This window comes from Eubalaena glacialis, chromosome 14 (genome assembly GCF_028564815.1).
Source record: "Eubalaena glacialis isolate mEubGla1 chromosome 14, mEubGla1.1.hap2.+ XY, whole genome shotgun sequence".
NCBI lineage: Eukaryota > Metazoa > Chordata > Mammalia > Artiodactyla > Balaenidae > Eubalaena > Eubalaena glacialis.
In genome coordinates, this window is record NC_083729.1 from 35,530,522 (window position 1) to 35,548,677 (window position 18,156).

At 38.3% G+C, this 18,156-nt stretch overlaps 1 protein-coding gene and 1 non-coding gene across 5 annotated transcripts in view; one reads left to right on the plus strand and one right to left on the minus strand.

Moving 5' to 3' along the window:
* Window positions 1-18,156, plus strand: part of MTA3 (metastasis associated 1 family member 3) — a 163,941-nt gene that overhangs the window by 68,690 nt on the left and 77,095 nt on the right. For all 4 annotated transcript variants that reach the window (XM_061168800.1, XM_061168801.1, XM_061168803.1 and 1 more), the window contains one exon: window positions 16,826-16,928. In XM_061168800.1, coding sequence (XP_061024783.1) covers window positions 16,826-16,928 — 103 coding nt within the window. The remainder of the gene's footprint in view (window positions 1-16,825; window positions 16,929-18,156) is intronic.
* LOC133074838 (U6 spliceosomal RNA) lies at window positions 16,204-16,310 on the minus strand. Its single transcript, XR_009697245.1, has one exon. It is a non-coding gene; the product is annotated as a U6 spliceosomal RNA (small nuclear RNA).

The following is an 18,156-nucleotide window of genomic DNA, read 5'->3' on the forward strand; positions in this document are numbered from 1 at the left end:
GTTGTCTTTTGGTCTTGTTTATGGTTTCCTTTGCTGTGCAAAAGCTTTTAAGTTTCATTAGGTCCCATTTGTTTATTTGTGTTTTTATTTCCATTTCTCTAGGAGCTGGGTCAAAAAGGATCTTGCTGTGATTTATGTCATAGAGTGTTCTGCCTATGTTTTCCTCTAAGAGTTTGATAGTGTCTGGCCTTACACTTAGGTCTTTAATCCATTTTGAGTTTATTTTTGTGTATGGTGTCAGGGAGTGTTCTAATTTCATACTTTTACATGTACCTGTCCAATTTTCCCAGCACCACTTATTGAAGAGGCTGTCTTTTCTCCACTGTATATGCTTGCCTCCTTTATCAAAGATAAGGTGACCATATGTGTGTGGGCTTATCTCTGGGCTTTCTATCCTGTTCCATTGATCTATATTTCTGTTTTGGTGCCAGTACCAAACTGTCTTGATTACTGTAGCTTTGTAATATAGTCTGAAGTCAGGGAGCCTGATTCCTCCAGCTCCATTTTTCGTTCTCAAGATTGCTTTGGCTATTCGGGGTCTTTTGTGTTTCCATACAAATTGTGAAATTTTTTGTTCTAGTTCTGTGAAAAATGCCAGTGGTAGTTTGATAGGGATTGCATTGAATCTGTAGATTGCTTTGGGTAGCAGAGTCATTTTCACAATGTTGATTCTTCCAATCCAAGAACATGGTGTATCTCTCCATCTATTTGTATCATCTTTAATTTCTTTCATCAGTGTCCTATAATTTTCTGCATACAGGACTTTTGTCTCCTTAGGTAGGTTTATTCCTAGATATTTTATTCTTTTTGTTGCAATGGTAAACGGGAGTGTTTTCTTAATTTCACTTTCAGATTTTTCATCATTAGTATACAGGAATGCAAGAGATTTCTGTGCATTAATTTTGTATCCTGCTACTTTACCAAATTCATTGATTAGCTCTAGTAGTTTTCTGGTAGCATCTTTGGGATTCTCTGTGTATAGTATCATGTCATCTGCAAACAGTGACAGCTTTACTTCTTCTTTTCCGATTTGGATTCCTTTTATTTCTTTTTCTTCTCTGATTGCTGTGGCTAACACTTCCAAAACTATGTTGAATAATAGTGGTGAGAGTGGGCAACCTTGTCTTGTTCCTGATCTTAGTGGAAATGGTTTCAGTTTTTCACCATTGAGGACAATGTTGGCTGTGGGTTTGTCATATACAGCCTTTATTATGTTGAGGAAAGTTCCCTCTGTGCCTACTTTCTGCAGGACTTTTATCATAAATGGGTGTTGAATTTTGTCGAAAGCTTTCTCTGCATCTATTGAGATGATCATATGGTTTTTCTCCTTCAATTTGTTAATATGATGTATCACGTTGATTGATTTGCGTATATTGAAGAATCCTTGCATTCCTGGAATAAACCCCACTTGATCATGGTGTATAATCCTTTTAATGTGCTGTTGGATTCTGTTTGCTAGTATTTTGTTGAGGATTTTTGCATCTATGTTCATCAGTGATATTGGCCTGTAGTTTTCTTTCTTTGTGACATCTTTGTCTGGTTTTGGTATCAGGGTGATGGTGGCCTCGTAGAATGAGTTGGGGAGTGTTCCTCCCTCTGCAATATTTTGGAAGAGTTTGAGAAGGATAGGTGTTAGCTCTTCTCTAAATGTTTGATAGAATTCCCCTGTGAAGCCATCTGGTCCTGGGCTTTTGTGTGTTGGAAGATTTTTAATCACAGTTTCAATTTCAGTGCTTGTGATTGGTCTGTTCATATTTTCTATTTCTTCCTGGTTCAGTCTTGGCAGGTTGTGCATTTCTAAGAATCTGTCCATTTCTTCCAGGTTGTCCATTTTATTGGCATAGAGTTGCTTGTAGTAATCTCTCATGATCGTTTGTATTTCTGCAGTGTCAGTGGTTACTTCTCCTTTTTCATTTCTAATCCTATTGATTTGAGTCTTCTCCCTTTTTCTCTTGATGAGTCTGGCTAATGGTTTATCAATTTTGTTTATCTTCTCAAAGAACCAGGTTTTAGTTTCATTGATTTTTGCTATTGTTTCCTTCATTTCTTTTTCATTTATTTCTGATCTGATCTTTATGATTTCTTTCCTTCTGCTAGCTTTGGGGTTTTTTTGTTCTTCTTTCTCTAATTGCTTTAGGTGCAAGGTTAGGTTGTTTATTCGAGATGTTTCCTGTTTCTTGATGTAGGCTTGTATTGCTATAAACTTCCCTCTTAGAACTGCTTTTGCTGCATCCCATAGGTTTTGGATCGTCGTGTCTCCATTGTCATTTGTTTCTAGGTATTTTTTGATTTCCCCTTTGATTTCTTCAGTGATCACTTCGTTATTAAGTAGTGTATTGTGTAGCCTCCATGTGTTTGTATTTTTTACAGATCTTTTCCTGTAATTGATATCTAGTCTCATAGCGTTGTGGTCGGAAAAGATACTTGATACGATTTCAATTTTTTTAAATTTACCAAGGCTTGATTTGTGACCCAAGATATGATCTATCCTGCAGAATGTTCCATGAGCACTTGAGAAAAATGTGTATTCTGTTGTTTTTGGGTGGAATGTCCTATAAATATCAATTAAGTCCATCTTGTTTAATGTATCATTTAAAGCTTGGGTTTCCTTATTTATTTTCATTTTGGATGATCTGTCCATTGGTGAAAGTGGGGTGTTAAAGTCCCCTACTATGATTGTGTTACTGTCGATTTCCCCTTTTATGGCTGTTAGTATTTGCCTTATGTATTGAGGTGCTCCTATGTTGGGTGCATGAATATTTACCATCATTATACCTTCCTCTTGGATCGATCCCTTGATCATTATATAGTGTCCTTCTTTGTCTCTTGTAATAGTCTTTATTTTAAAGTCTGTTTTGTCTGATCTGAGAATTGCTACTCCAGCTTTCTTTTGATTTCCATTTGCATGGAATATCTTTTTCCATCCCCTCACTTTCAGTCTGTATGTGTCTCTAGGTCTGAAGTGGGTCTCTTGTAGACAGCATATATATGGGTCTTGTTTTTGTATCCATTCAGCCAGTCTGTGTCTTTTGGTGGGAGCATTTAATCCATTTACATTTAAGGTAATTATCGATATGTATGTTCCTATTCCCATTTTCTTAAATGTTTTGGGTTTGTTATTGTAGGTGTTTTCCTTCTCTTGTGTTTCTTGCCTAGAGAAGTTCCTTTAGCATTTGTTGTAAAGCTGGTTTGGTGGTGCTGAACTCTCTCAGCTTTTGCTTGTCTGTAAAGGTTTTAATTTCTCCATCAAATCTGAATGAGATCCTTGCTGGGTAGAGTAATCTTGGTTGTAGGTTTTTCTCCTTCATCACTTTAAGTATATCCTGCCACTCCCTTCTGGCTTGCAGCGTTTCTGCTGAAAGATCAGCTGTTAACCTTATGGGGATGCCCTTGTGTGTTATCTGTTGTTTTTCCCTTGCTGCTTTTAATATGTTTTCTTTATATTTAATTTTTGATAGTTTGATTAATATGTGTCTTGGTGTGTTTCTCCTTGGATTTATCCTGTATGGGACTCTCTGTGCTTCCAGGACTTGATTAACTATTTCCTTTCCCATATTAGGGAAGTTTTCAACTATAATCTCTTCAAATATTTTCTCAGTCCCTTTCTTTTTCTCTTCTTCTTCTGGGACCCCTATGATTCGAATGTTGGTGCGTTTAATGTTGTCCCAGAGGTCTCTGAGACTGTCCTCAGTTCTTTTCATTCTTTTTTCTTTATTCTGCTCTGCAGTAGTTATTTCCACCATTTTATCTTCCAGGTCACTTATCCGTTCTTCTGCCTCAGTTATTCTGCTATTGATCCCATCTAGAGTATTTTTAATTTCATTTATTGTGCTTGTCATCGTTTCTTGGTTCCTCTTTAGTTCTTCAACGTCCTTGTTAAATGTTTCTTGCATTTTGTCTATTCTATTTCCAAGACTTTGGATCATCCTTACTATCATTATTCTGAATTCTTTTTCAGGTAGACTACCTATTTCCTCTTCATTTGTTAGGTCTGGTGTGTTTTGACCCTGCTCCTTCATCTGCTGTGTGTTTTTCTGTCGTCTCATTTTGCTTATCTTACTGTGTTTGGGGTCTCCTTTTCACAGGCTGCAGGTTCGTAGTTCCCGTTGTTTTTGGTATCTGTCCCCAGTGGCTAAGGTTGGTTCAGTGGGTTGTGTAGGTTTCCTGGTGGAGGGAACTAGTGCCTGTGTTCTGGTGGATGAGGCTGGATGTTGTCTTTCTGGTGGCCTCGTCCACGTCTGGTGGTGTGTTTTGGGGTGTCTGTGGCCTTATTATGATTTTAGGCAGCCTCTCTGTTAATGGATGGGGCTGTGTTCCTGTCTTGCTAGTTGTTTGGCATAGGGTGTCCAGCACTGTAGCTTGCTGGTCGTTGAGTGAAGCTGGGTCTTGATGTTGAGATGGAGATCTCTGAGAGATTTTTGCCGTTTGGTATTACATGGAGCTGGGAGGTCTCTTGTGGACCAGTGTCCTGAAGTTGGCTCTCCCACCTCAGAGGCACAGCCCTGATGCCTGGCTGGAGCACCAAGAGCCTTTCATCCACACGGCTCAGAATAAAAGGGAGAAAAAATGGAAAGAAAGAAAGAAAGAGGATAAAATAAAATAAAATAAAATAAAATAAAATAAAGCAATTATAATAAAAAATAAGAAAAAAAAATTATTAAGAATAAATTTATTAAGAAAAAATTTTTTTTTAATTTTTAAAAATAGATTTATTAATTTTTTACACTAAAAATAAGAAAAAAATTAAGAAAAAATTTATTAAGAAAAAAAATTTTTTAATTTTTTAAAATAAAAAATATGAAAAAACTTATTAAAAAATTTTTTTTAAATTTTTTAAAAATAGAAAATAAGGAAAAAATTATTAAGAAAACATTTGTTAGGGAAAAAAAATTTGTTTTAAGTTAAAAAAAAACAAAAAAAACAAAAAAAAACGGACGGACCTAACCCTAGGACTAACGGTGAGAGCAAAGCTATACAGACAAAATCTCACCCAGAAGCATACACATATACACTCACAAAAAAAGGAAAAGGGGAAAAGTTAATAATATCCTGCTCCCAAAGTCCACCTCCTAAGTTTGGGATGATTTGTTGTCTATTCAGGTATTCAGCAGATGCAGGCACATCAAGTTGTTTGTGGAGCTTTAATCCGCTGCTTCTGAGGCTGCTGGGAGAGATTTCCCTTTCTCTTCTTTGTTCGTACAGCTCCCGGGGTTCAGCTTTGGATTTGGACCCGCCTCTGCATGTAGGTCGCCTGAGGGCGTCTGTTCCCCGCCCAGACAGAACGGGGTTAAAGGAGCAGCTGATTCGGGGGCTCTGGCTCAGTCAGGCCATGGGGAGGGAGCGGTACGGAGGAGGCGGGGCAAGCCTGCGGCGGCAGAAGCCGGCGTGACGTTGCAGCAGCCTGAGGCGCGCCGTGCGCTCTCCCGGGGAAGTTGTCCCCAGATTACGGGAGCCTGGCGGTGGCGGGCTGCACAGGCTCCCGGGAGGGGCGGTGTGGAGAATGACCTGTGCTCGCCTACAGGCTTTTTGGTGGCGGCAGCAGCAGCCTCAGCGTCTCATGCCCGTCTCTGGGGTCCGCGCTGATAGCCGCGGCTCGCGCCCGTCTCTGGAGTTCGTTTAAGTGGCACTCTGAATCCCCTCTCCTTGCACGCCGCGAAACAAAGAGGCAAGAAAAAGTCTCTTGCCTCTTCGGCAGCTGCAGACTTTTTCTCGGGCACCCTCCCGGCTAGTTGTGGTTAGCTAGCCCCTTCAGGCTGTGTTCACGCAGCCAACCCCAGTCCTCTCCCTGGGATCCGACCGAAGCCCGCGCCTCAGCTCCCAGCCCCCGCCCGCCCCGGCGGGTGAGCAGACAAGCCTCTCGGGCTGGTGAGTGCTGCTCGGCGCCGAGCCTCTGTGCGGGAATCTCTCCGTTTTTCCCTCTGCGTCCCTGTTGCTGTGGGATCCGCGCTGATAGCCGCGGCTCGCGCCTGTCTCTGGAGCTCGTTTAGGCGGCGCTCTGAATCCCCTCTCCTTGCACGCCGCGAAACAAAGAGGCAAGAAAAAGTCTCTTGCCTCCCCGGCAGCTGCAGTCCCCTTCCCGGACTCCCTCCCGGCTAGCACCGAAGCCCGAGCCCCAGCTCTCAGCCCCCGCCCGCCCCAGCGGCTGAGCAGACAAGCCTCTCGGGCTGGTGAGTGCTGGTCGGCACCGCTCCTCTATGCGGGAATCTCTCCGCTTTGCCCTCCGCCCGTCCCTATTCTTTTGTCTCTGTTATTTCTTTTTTCTTTTGCCCTACCCAAGTACGTGGGGATTTTCTTGCCTTTTGGGAGGTCTGACGTCTTCTGCCAGCGTTCAGTGGGTGTTCTGTAGGAGCAGTTCCACGTGTAGATGTATTTCTACTGTATCTGTGGAGAGGAAGGTGATCTCCGCGTCTTACTCTTCCGCCATCTTGCCCCTCCCTCGAGAATTTTTGTCATACAGAAGTTTAGAATTTATCCCTTAAGGTTTATATAATTTGCATTCTTTACCTTGCCTTACCTATAGGAAATATATGCAGAAAAGTTAAATCAACTCAGGATAGAGTTGTGTTGTCATTGTCAGTGGTGGGTAGGTGGGGTGGCTGTGAATAATAACAGGTTGCAGACTTCTGCATTTTCATGAATTCAGTACCAGGAAAGGTCAGTCAGTAATGACTAAGCTTTGAGAACAGAATGCCATGTCTGCACTCATCTGTGTTTAGAAGTTTTTTTTGAAGAAATTGTAAGTAGTGACTCAGTTTATTATAGGCTGAGAGATTGCATTTATTAGCATTCTGTTCTGTACAAACCATCTTTTCTTCCAGAAATAATCTTGGATGTTTTATAGTCCTTAATGTTTGATCTTAGACTTTTATCACTACATGTAAGTGTTCACTAAATATTTATTGTTTTATTTTTAAAAACACTTGATTTTTAAGTTTTACAAATAGTGCTGCATTGAGTATCCTTTATATAATGCATAATTTTGTACTCTGGATATAACTGGAAAATATGTTCCCAGAAATGAAATTGTTAAGTCATAAGGCATGTGTTTCTGAAATTTTATACAAAATGGTAATTGTCTTCCAAGTAATTATTTACAGGTGGTTTTTTTCCTTGTTTTAATTAAGGTATTATTTATATGTAGTACATTTCACCCTCTTTTGTGACAGTTCTTTGAGTTTTGGGCAAATGTATACACTCTTAGTGAGATAGTTCAGCAAGTCCATCTATGCACAGGCCAAAAGCCAGGAGTGACCCTGGTGCTCATGTGTGCTTGTCGCCTGGCCCAAGTTCTACATCCCCTAAGCAGCCCTTTGTTACTCCTCCCTGAACTTTGATCTCTCCGCTTGTCAAACTCTGCAGACTGTGTCGTTCATGTAATCTTGTGTGGTATTTTTATTATTTGACTTTTAAAATTTTGGACTGCCTGAGCTGTTGATTGTGTGGTCCTCTCTCTCTTTTTCATAAAAAAAAATTTATATATATATATATATTTTTTATTGAAGTATAGTTGATTTACAGTGTTGTATTTTTAAGTTTTTTTGATTTTTAAATTTATATATATATTTTATTGAAGTATTTAAATTTATTTTTTAATTTTAATTTATGTTTTTTTATTTTGGGTGCGCCGTGGCTTGCACGATCTCAGTTGCCTGACCAGGGATTGAACCTGGGCCATGGCAGTGAAAGCTCCAAATCCTAACCACTAGACCACCAGGAACTCCCTAATTTTTTTTTATGTTTGGTTCTTTCTTGAACACTGAAATAAGCCTAGGTGTATAGAAAGCCTAGAAAATTTTGTGTATTGCTCATGTAAAGATAAATGCTGAACCAAGTAATAAAGTTGGGATATTTCAAGTAACAGTGGGCATAAAAATCAGATCATGGAATCTCATGAGTTCCCACTTCTCTGCAAAACTTTTACGTATGATATTGCCCCTGAAAAGCATAAAGCTGGTTAGAGTTAGTAATTTGGAAAGCATATCTACCTAGCTTAGAATTAAAAAAATTATTTTAGGAAATGAAATCATATATAAAATGCAATAATTTATTCTACAGTACTTCTCAATAAGGATTTGAATTCTTGAGGGTAAGAACCTTGAAGTTCTTCTTCCAGGTAAAAGGAAAGATTCTTAACAGCTTGTGGCATTTGGGAAGTTACACCAGTTATCTGACAAAGGCATTCTTTGTATTTAGAAAATGTGACTAAATATTCATTAATATAATAGATCTTATAATTCATTAACAAGTATTAATTGCCTTTAACATTGCGTTTCTCTTAGTAGTCTTCCGGGTGGGTGGTTTACAAACTTTATTTAGGCAATAGAACCCTTTCTTATTACGCAGTATGACCTTAAATAAGGAAGTCAGGTTGTTGTGGGTGAAGTGGACGAGAAGGCCCCGTTGAGTCTCTTGAGGTACCTTACTGAACCTTAGGATTCAGAGGATCAACTTGAAGGCCACTGTGCCGATTAGAATCCTATCTCTTCGTTGCACAGTCAGAACCCCCAGTCCTTGCAGTTAGAAGCGCTTATGATGAAGTCCCTTTGTAACATAGTATAATGAAGGGGCTCCACTGTTTTCCCTTTGCCTTTTCCCATTTTTTAAATCTTAAAATTTATTTTATTGCAAACAGTATGAATTGTGGTAGAAAATGTAATTATATTGGAAACAAAAAGTAGTAGTCCCTCAGATCATCCCTTCTAACCCACTATTAACCACTGTTATTAATTTAACATGTTCTCCCAGACTGTTTGTTATATAAATATGTATAGAGATCCATGAAATTATGTTCTGTAGTATTCCATCGTGTGATAGATCCAAGTTTATTTTATCTATTTCTTATGTGTTTAATGGTCAGGCAAGTTTTTCCTCAGTTCTTTAAAATTTCTTGGTTGTGGCGGGGTTCTCATGTTGATGAGATTTTTTTTTCTTACTGTCAAAGTTTTTCATCAATTTTTCAATTTCTTCCTTTCCAGTTTTCATTAGGATTCTGATTGAAATTGTATTAATATTAAGATTACTTTGGGAGGTGATTATTTTATAATATTGGGTCTGCTTCTGAGGTTTCTGTTCTATTCCCCTGGTCTGTCTGTCTGTTCATGCTCTAGTAACCCATGTTTTAATTATAGAGGCTTTGTAGTATATGTTAATATCTGGTGAGGCTAGTTCCCCTCTTATTTTTCCAAGCTTGACTAACACCAGAAAAAAAAAAAATCTTCCTTCCTGTTTTTATTGGGGTTGCAGTTAATTTTAAAGTTAATTTAGACAGACATTTTGATGATTTTTTTAAAATTATGTCTTTATATTTATTTATTTATTTAAAATTTTATTTATTTATTTATGGCTGCATTGGGTCTTCATTGCTGTGTGCGGGCTTTCTCTAGCTGAGGCGAGCAGGGACTACTCTTCGTTGTGGTGCGCGGGCTTCTCATTGCGGTGGTTTCTCTTGTTGCGAAGCACAGGCTCTAGGCGCGCAGGCTTCAGTAGTTGTGGCTCGTGAGCTCAGTAGTTGTGGCTCGCGGGCTGTAGAGCGCAGGCTCAGTAGCTGTGGCACACGGGCTTAGTTGCTCCGTGGCATGTGGGATCTTCCCGGACCAGGGATCGAACCGGTGCCCCCCTGCATTAGCAGGCGGATTCTTAACCACTGCGCCACCAGGGAAGTCCCCATTTTGATGATTTTTGAAACATCCTGTCCAGACACAAGGGATTCTTTCTCTTTGTTCAAGGCTACTTTGGGGTCTTGTGGAAGTTTTTTGTTTGTTTGTTTTGTTTTAATACAGATTTTATATATTTCTTGTTAAGTTTATTTTATTTATTTTTTTCTGGCTGCTTTGGGTCTTCGTTGCTGCATGCGGGCTTTCTCTAGTTGTGACGAGCAGGGACTACTCTTTGTTGTGGTGCGTGGGCTTCTCATTGTGGTGGCTTCTCTTGTTGCAGAGCACAGGCTCTAGGTGCGCAAGCTTCAGTAGTTGCAGCACGTGGGCTCAGTAGTTGTGGCACGCGGGCTCTAGAACGCAGGCTCAGTAGTTGTGCTACATGGGCTTAGTTGCTCCGCGGCATATGGGATCCTCCCAGGATCGTACCCGTGTCCCCGGCACTGGCCGGCGGATTCTTAACCACTGCACCACCAGGGAAGTCCCAAGTTTATAACTTGTTAGCTTTATTTGTACGTGTTCATCTTTAACAATGAAAAACATTGTATTTTTCAACATAAATGAAAGTCACTTTGGGCTTTTATTTCAACTTAAAGCATTTAGCATATCCAAAATGTTTTTTTCACTTGTAATCAGGAAACCAACTAGATGCAAGATTTAAAGAACCCCCTTCTTCTAATTAGTGTATTTTCTGGGAAGAAGGAGTAGGGTGGCAGATAGATACTCCAGCAGTTAAACCACACTTGAAAAACACAGACACTGCCATCATAGAAACTTTCATACACAGCCAGTGCCTGTTTGCAGGGAAATTAAATCGTAGAAAACATCATGTTCAAGAACAGATATTTAGGACTTGATGCAGTCTGTGCTTACTAACCCTTTTGATACTCTTGAGTGGGTACGTTTAGACCAGTAACCACTCCAATTTGCATTGGCATGGGGAATTAATATCCTGAGTAGGTGGAAGCATCAGCTCCATGCCAGAATATATTACAGGCTTGCTTTCTTTGTGAATGTGTCCTGATGAATTTAAGACATTGTTGTGGCATTTGTCTTGCTGGTGAATATTTCTTTTTTGTGGCTTTAGAATTTTAAAATTCATTTATGGCTACCCACCATCTAGCAAACTCTTGAGATCTGGAAAGATCAGTATGTAGCTTGCAAGCAAAGGTGAAGGTTTGTTTTTTAGATTTTAAATCTTTATTGAGTTTGAATAACTACCTAGAGAATTTTCCGTAGAAAAAAGGTGTCATATGTAGTAAGTTTTGAATTATTATTTAGCTGTATTTTAACATTGGAATTTTAAGAAACAAATTATTTACATATTAAACTTTGTAACTGTTAAAAGTATTATAACATTAAATTATTAAACAAAAATGACTTTGGATTCACAGTTTTGGGTAAAATCTGGCTGTACTATGTTTTAGCTGAGTTACCTTGGAAAAATTATTTAACCTCTCCAAGTTCCCATTTCTTCCTCTTTAAAAAGTGAGTAATAATGTATGTGCATACATCATAGTGTTGTGATGATCAAATGAAGTAATTCTTGTAAAACATTTATTTTTTATTTTTTAAAATTTATTTTATTTTTATTTATTTATTTTTGGCTGCGTTGGGTCTTCGTTGCTACACGTGGGCTTTCTCTAGTTGCGGTGAGCGGGGACTACTCTTCGTTGCAGTACACATGCTTCTCATTGCGGTGGCTTCTCTTGTTGTGGAGCACAGGCTCTAGGCGTGCGGCAGGCTTCAGTAGTTGTGGCACGCAGGCTCAGTAGTTGTGGCTCGCAGGCTGTAGAGCGCAGGCTCAGTAGTTGTGGCGCACGGGCTTAGTTGCTCCGTGGCATGTGGGATCTTCCCAGACCAGGGATCGAACCTGTGTCCCCTGCATTGGTAGGCGGATTCTTAACCACTGCACCACCAGGGAAGTCCTTGTAAAGCACTTAGCACAGCACCTGCTGCTCAGTGTTCTCTATTACAGTTGCTTCTCCCGGGCCACCAACTGTCTACTGCTACTAATTAAGTAACTCTTGTCTGTATTTGGGAATTTAGGGTGTGTCTCTCTTTGAAAGTTAAAGAATTAAATTAGAATAGTCTCTTATGCTAAAATACATGCCTTTTAAACTTGAATTAGCTCATATACAGTCAATAGAAAAATGTCAGTATAGTGTGGAAATTGCCAGTTCATCTGAGGCTTTTCTGAGCAGTTATTCTCACAGATGAAGAGCGTTTAAGAAAAGAAAAAACCAGTATATGGCGCATCTTAGAGTTACAGATGAAGGAATGAAAAATATCTTCCCCAGTGTTTATAAAAACCTATACCCTAGATTTTATTTTTAATTTTGTTGAAACTGTACACAGTGACCTACATCTCGGTGGAGGAAGCATAAGTCCAGGGTTTAAGAAAATAAAGGATTGACTGACCTTTGTGCTTGGTGCAAATGTCAGTGGAGATTTAACTGTGTTGGTATTTTTGTTATGATTGTTACTTTTTTTTTTTTTAAGTGCTCTGGTTCTTAGGTTTTAAAATTTTTGTCCTATTTTTCCTTAGACACTATTATTTTCAAGTGTGTAATTTTGCAGAATGTGTTTTCTGCAATGTGGTGGATGTTAATCAACTTAAAAACACCAGACCATAACAAGTAAGTGTAAGCAGATATCGGTCGCAACCATGTGAGCGCAGTAGTTCGTAACCCAGGGCAGTTTTGTCTTCCATGGGACGTTAGACAATGTCTATAGACATTTTTGGTTGTCACACCTGGGGGGAGTGGGTGATGCTACTGGTGTCTAGTGGGTAGAGATCAGGGCTGCTGCTGAGCATAGTACAATGCACGGGACAGCCCTCATGACAAGGCGTTGTCGGCCCAAAGTGTCAACAGTGCACACTGTGTACAGAGGAACCCTACTGTAAAGGGTTTTGGGGACATAGTAAGCACTAAATCAATGTTATTTAATATTTACATAGTTATAGTAATATTTAAATTTTCAAATATGAATTATATTACCTGGTCTATTTCTGTGGTTTTGATTCTGTTTATTTTTGTGCCAGTACCACATTGTTTGATTACTGTTGCTATATATTATAATCCCACCCAGTTTAGAGGATCCTCTTATATTATTCTTTTAATAATGATAGTATTCTTTGATTTGTAGAGATTAATATTTGAATTATTTTGTGGGCTTTCAGAACTAAATTTTGTTAAATTTAACTTGAAGTACTTGTACAAAAATGACAGCCTTAAGATTTAAAAATCTTCTTTATTCAAGTCATCTTATGTTCTCTGAAAGTTTTGTAGTTTCTTTATATAAACATACTTCCAATTTTGTTTCTTAGTATTTTATATTTTTGTTGCCATAATATCTGATTTTTTAAAAATTTTTTTTACATTTTTGTTTTCATTCTCTTTGGAATGCCATTGGGTTTTATATATTCATTTTTTATTGTGCCTTTCTTGTAATTTATTTTTAAAATCTATTTTTATTGAGATATAATTGCCATATAACACTGTGTATGTTTAATTTGTTGATTTGATTACATTCAGGTATTGCAGGTTGGTTACCACCATAGCATTAGCTATCTATTGTGTCATTATTATCACTTCTTTTTTGTGGTGGGAACAAAGATCCTAGTCTCTTATCAACTTTGAAGTTTATAATAACAGTATTGTCTGTAATCACTGTGTTGTGCATTAGATCTCCAGAATTTACTTACCTAGTGGTTGGAAGTATGTACCCTTAAACAACCTCTCCCCATCCCCCTCCACCCTACCCCCTTTCCAGTCTCTGGCAACCACCATTCTACTCTGTTTTAATGAGTTTGGCTTTTTAAGATTCCACATAAAATGATATCATACAGTATTTGTTTCTAGTAACATATTATTCCTTTGATGCATCACTTAAAACATTGCCCAGAACTTTCAGAACATTAATAAAAATGGTGATAAATGGCAGCCTTCTGTGTTTCTGAATTAAATATAATATACTCTGATGGTTGTTGCAGAGAAAATGAATTATATTTAGAACAAAGAATATTTCTAGTTGTCCAACAAAGGGTCTATAGGATGACAGCTCCATCCAGCCTTAGTTCTTCAGTCTTTGAACAATGGTCTGTGCTCTTTGGGGGTATACTGAAGAAGTACTTTGCCATTATTTTCTAGAAATCTTAAAATGTAGCTGAAGGGTTAGGGCTAACACATATAAAATCATTGTTGAATCTACATTTCTTCAAAATTATGAAGAGGAACGTATGAAGCAAGAAATTGGATGCTATATATAATCGTGTAAGTAGTTGGTAAATACATTTGGTAGGAATTCACAGAGAGAGAGAGCTTCATGAGCTGGTGTGGGACTAGAGCAGATTGTAATTGCCCAGATTATCTTAAATGGAGGAGGAAAGTGAGATTATTGCAATGACTGGAATGAACATGACCAGAGCATAGAATTCTTCTTGGTTCAGTCTCTGGCTCATACCACATTTCCCAAGACCATTCTACAGATTGCTGATAGCTTAGTTGAGGATTTCGTTATACAGATTCTAGAGCTTCTTAAAAGTTTTTCCCTTGTGAAAAAGTGATTAAACTGATATAAATGTAATTATATGATGAATCCAAAATGGGGAATTCCCTAGAGTGACTGTTTGAATAGAACATTCTATATTCTTTTTATGTTCTTGTTATTTTTGTTCTCATCCCATGGTATCGTATATTTTAGTTGTTAGTAGAAATGCATTCAGGAGTGTTTTATTATTGTTTATAGCAAATTTATTTAGAATTCTTATACTTAATTATCTTTCCTCTGTATGCTGCAGACTGTATGGATAGGATTGAAGTTTATCAATTTAACTGACTTAAAATTGAAAAGTAAATATCAGTTTTACCCTTATGTTCTAGAATATATAATAGAAGGGGCTTAATACTGAATAGCATCATCATTTCATCTTGTGTTATTTAAAAATGCAGATTTCAAATATAGATTTATTATTATATTTCTTTCTTTACTATTTTACTATTTATCTTACTTAACATGTATTTCTTGGAGATACAGGGGAGTATAATTGTGTCATTTTCCTTTCAAAAGTTTCATGCAGTTTACAAACGTTTGGGTTTGTAAATGGTTTTTAAAAATGAACCAATTGAATCTTTTTTTTTTTTTTAACATCTTTATTGGAGTATAATTGCTTTACAATGGTGTGTTAGTTTCTGCTTTATAACAAAGTTAATCAGCTATACATATACATATATCCCATATCTCCTCCCTCTTGCATCTCCCTCCCATCCTCCCTATCCCACCCCTCTAGGTAGTCACATGCATTGTAAGCAAAAACAATGAAAAACGAAATCCTTTTAAACACTTGATATGTCTTTGGACTAGTACTCACTCTGGTCTGCTTGTGCTTCTTTATGTTGGGGGTGGCAATTGACTTTTTCGTTACCTACCTGTCTTTGAACAAGGAGCAGGATGGGCAGGCCCCCTACCTGACAGCAGTGGCTGACTTAGGAGACTGCAGATGGGGTGGCCGATTCTGCCCTCCCGCTTTCTCCTTTTGAGCCTCAATACCTGCTTGCTCCCATCTTAGGAGGGAACACACTAATAAGCCTATAGCCTGGATTCATCAGTCACCAAGGGATGTTCAGCCTCATAGTATGTCAGTCAGTGCAAGACACTCTGCCTGATATTATAGATGCAGTGATCAAAACCAAAACATAGCCCAAACCAATTCCTAGCCTGATAAGAAATTCATAGCTGTAAATTGGAATCCAATCAACTCCCAAGTCTGTTTTCCATTACCATCTTTTATCCTAACATTGAGTCTTGCCTGATGGTTATATCTCCTCGTGAGACGTTCCTAAAACAAAGCATCCTGTATTATCCTCAGTCTTTTCCTCAACCTCTTGATTGTTTCCTTCTTTCTGTTAATGCCAACACTATCTATGTAGTTCTCAAGACTGGAAACCTACCCATTATACCAGTCTGTCACTGTCATTTCTAAATATTCTCTCTTAGCTCTTTATTGTCACTGTCAATACCATGTCTCCCTGTCTGTATCACGTATCTCTGTAGAGCAAATTATTCCATTGCTAAGTGTTGGATGTGAAATTTGTTTCTGGTTTTGTCACTCTACTGCTAAAAAGGCAAGGGCTTCTTATTACCTCCAAGTAAAAATCTATTCAGAAAATCTGTGCAGAATCTTCAGTAATATTTTCATAACCCACTTCTTTTAGCTATCTCTTCTCATTCCCCTTGATGTACTCCTGAAAAAATTAGCTACTTTTCTACCACATCTTAAAGCCCCATGACTTTGTTCACATTCTCATTTCTTTTTTTTTTAATCCTTTTATTTACAACAGTCTTTTGATAATTTCTGCTAAATTTGTTCTGATATATTCTTTTTTTTAACATCTTTATTGGAGTTTAATTGCTTTACAATGGTGTGTTAGTTTCTGCTTTATAACAAAGTGAATCAGTTATACATATAAATATGTCCCCGTATCTCTTCCCTCTTGCATCTCCCTCCCTCCCACCCTCCTTATCCCACCCCTCTAGGTGGTCACAAAAAAATATGGAACGCTTCACGAATTTGCGTGTCATCCTTGCGCAGGGGCCATGCTAATCTTCTCTGTATCGTTCCAATTTTAGTATATGTGCTGCTGAAGCGAGCACCATTCTCATTTCTTACTTTAAGTTCTCTCCCCCTGCCAGTGCATTCATACCCTTCAGTTCTTAGCAGGAATGCCACCTCGTGCATAACATCGTTCCCTAACTAGCCTGAAATGATTTCTCTAATCTTCAGGATCTTACAGTCATATCTATACGTCTCTGTGACATCTGTTTCTTTTCATGTGTATCATAGTTATTTATGAGTAAGTTTTATCATAATTTGAGCATCTTTCTTTTCTGTCTCTATATCCCTTAGTGAGACTTGGGGCCTCACGCATACAAATACACAGGAAAGACACGTTAATGACTAAGTGAAGACATCATATGGTCGGTTTGATTGTGTTATCATCAGCGTTCACTTTACAGAGTGTTCTACATCTGCTGTCTGATAGAATGTATGCAAACCATGTACATTTACCTTATACTTTTAATGCTGTGGTGACCACAGTCATCAATCATATGTGACAACGTATGTGCCTTGTGAGTAACAAGACTCCATTTTCTTTGTTCTTGGACAGGAGAATCAGATGAGAGGGAACAGTCAAAATTGGAAGTGAAAGTTTGGGACCCAAATAGCCCACTTACAGATCGACAGATTGACCAATTTTTAGTTGTAGCACGGTGAGTATGGCACTGTGGAGTCAAGAGATGTCTTTTCTTTTTATAAAAGAATTTATAGAAAATTTATGAATTTTCCTTTTTTTGTGTTCTATTTTTCATTGGTTGTATTTTTCTTTTTCTAACTGTAAGAAAACCGAATATATATCACACCTCTTCCTAAATAATATGGTTTATCATTAGTTTCTGTTTTAAAAGTGAAAATAGATTTATTAATTTTTACTGATTAAGAAAATAAATGCTCCTTGTAAAAATGTAAGCACTAAAGAAAAGTATAAAGTAGAAGCTCAACACCTGAAATCCCATATCTTTAATTAAAGCAGTGATCTCCTTTAAGCTAGTCAGGGATTATTCAGGTGTCAGTAATAATGTGCTCCTCTAATTGCACCCACGTGTGCGTAATGTCTGTTGGCTAGGTGTAAGGCTGTCCTTTGAGAGTTCTAAGCCTGGCTCCCTGGCTGCCTTGCCCACCCCCTCACCCGTACCCCCCCCCCCCCCGCAACCCCTTTTCTTGAGAAAATGAGTGGACAGAAGTTAATTTTTATTTTTTCAACTATAAAAGTAAATGATGTTCATGGGGGAATTGCTGCAAAGCAGAAAGTAAATGAGATTATCATAGCATTGTAATAGCAGAAAAATTGGAAAAAAACTAAAAGTACATCAGCAAGCAGTTGATGAATGAATTGAGGTATATTTAGTAATGGAGTATTACTTTACAACAATGAAAATGAATGAATTAGGGCTATATGTAGCAAAGAGGTAAACCTCAAAAACAATGTTGAGTAAATACATACAGTATGGTCACTGATAAAAAAATTTTACAATGTGCAAACAATGTCTTATTTCATTAATGGGCATATGTATGCATATGCATATTATATATATATGTATGAGTTCTGGGAATGTGTATTGATAAAATTTATTTCCTTAAAAAAATGAACCAAGAGACTTCCTTGGTCCAGTGGTAAAGAATGCGCCTTCCCATGCAGGGGACGTGGGTTTGATCCTGCTTGGGGAACTGAGATCCCACATGCCACGGGGCAGCTAAGCCCGAACGCCCCACAACTAATGAGCCCACGCACCTCAACTAGAGAGCCTACGTGCCGCAAACTACAGAGCCCGTGCGCTCTGGAGCCATGTGCCACAGCTAGAGAGAAGTCCATGCACCGCAACAAAGAGCCTGTGAGCCGCAGCAAAAGATCCCTCGTGCCGCAACTAAGATCTGATGCAG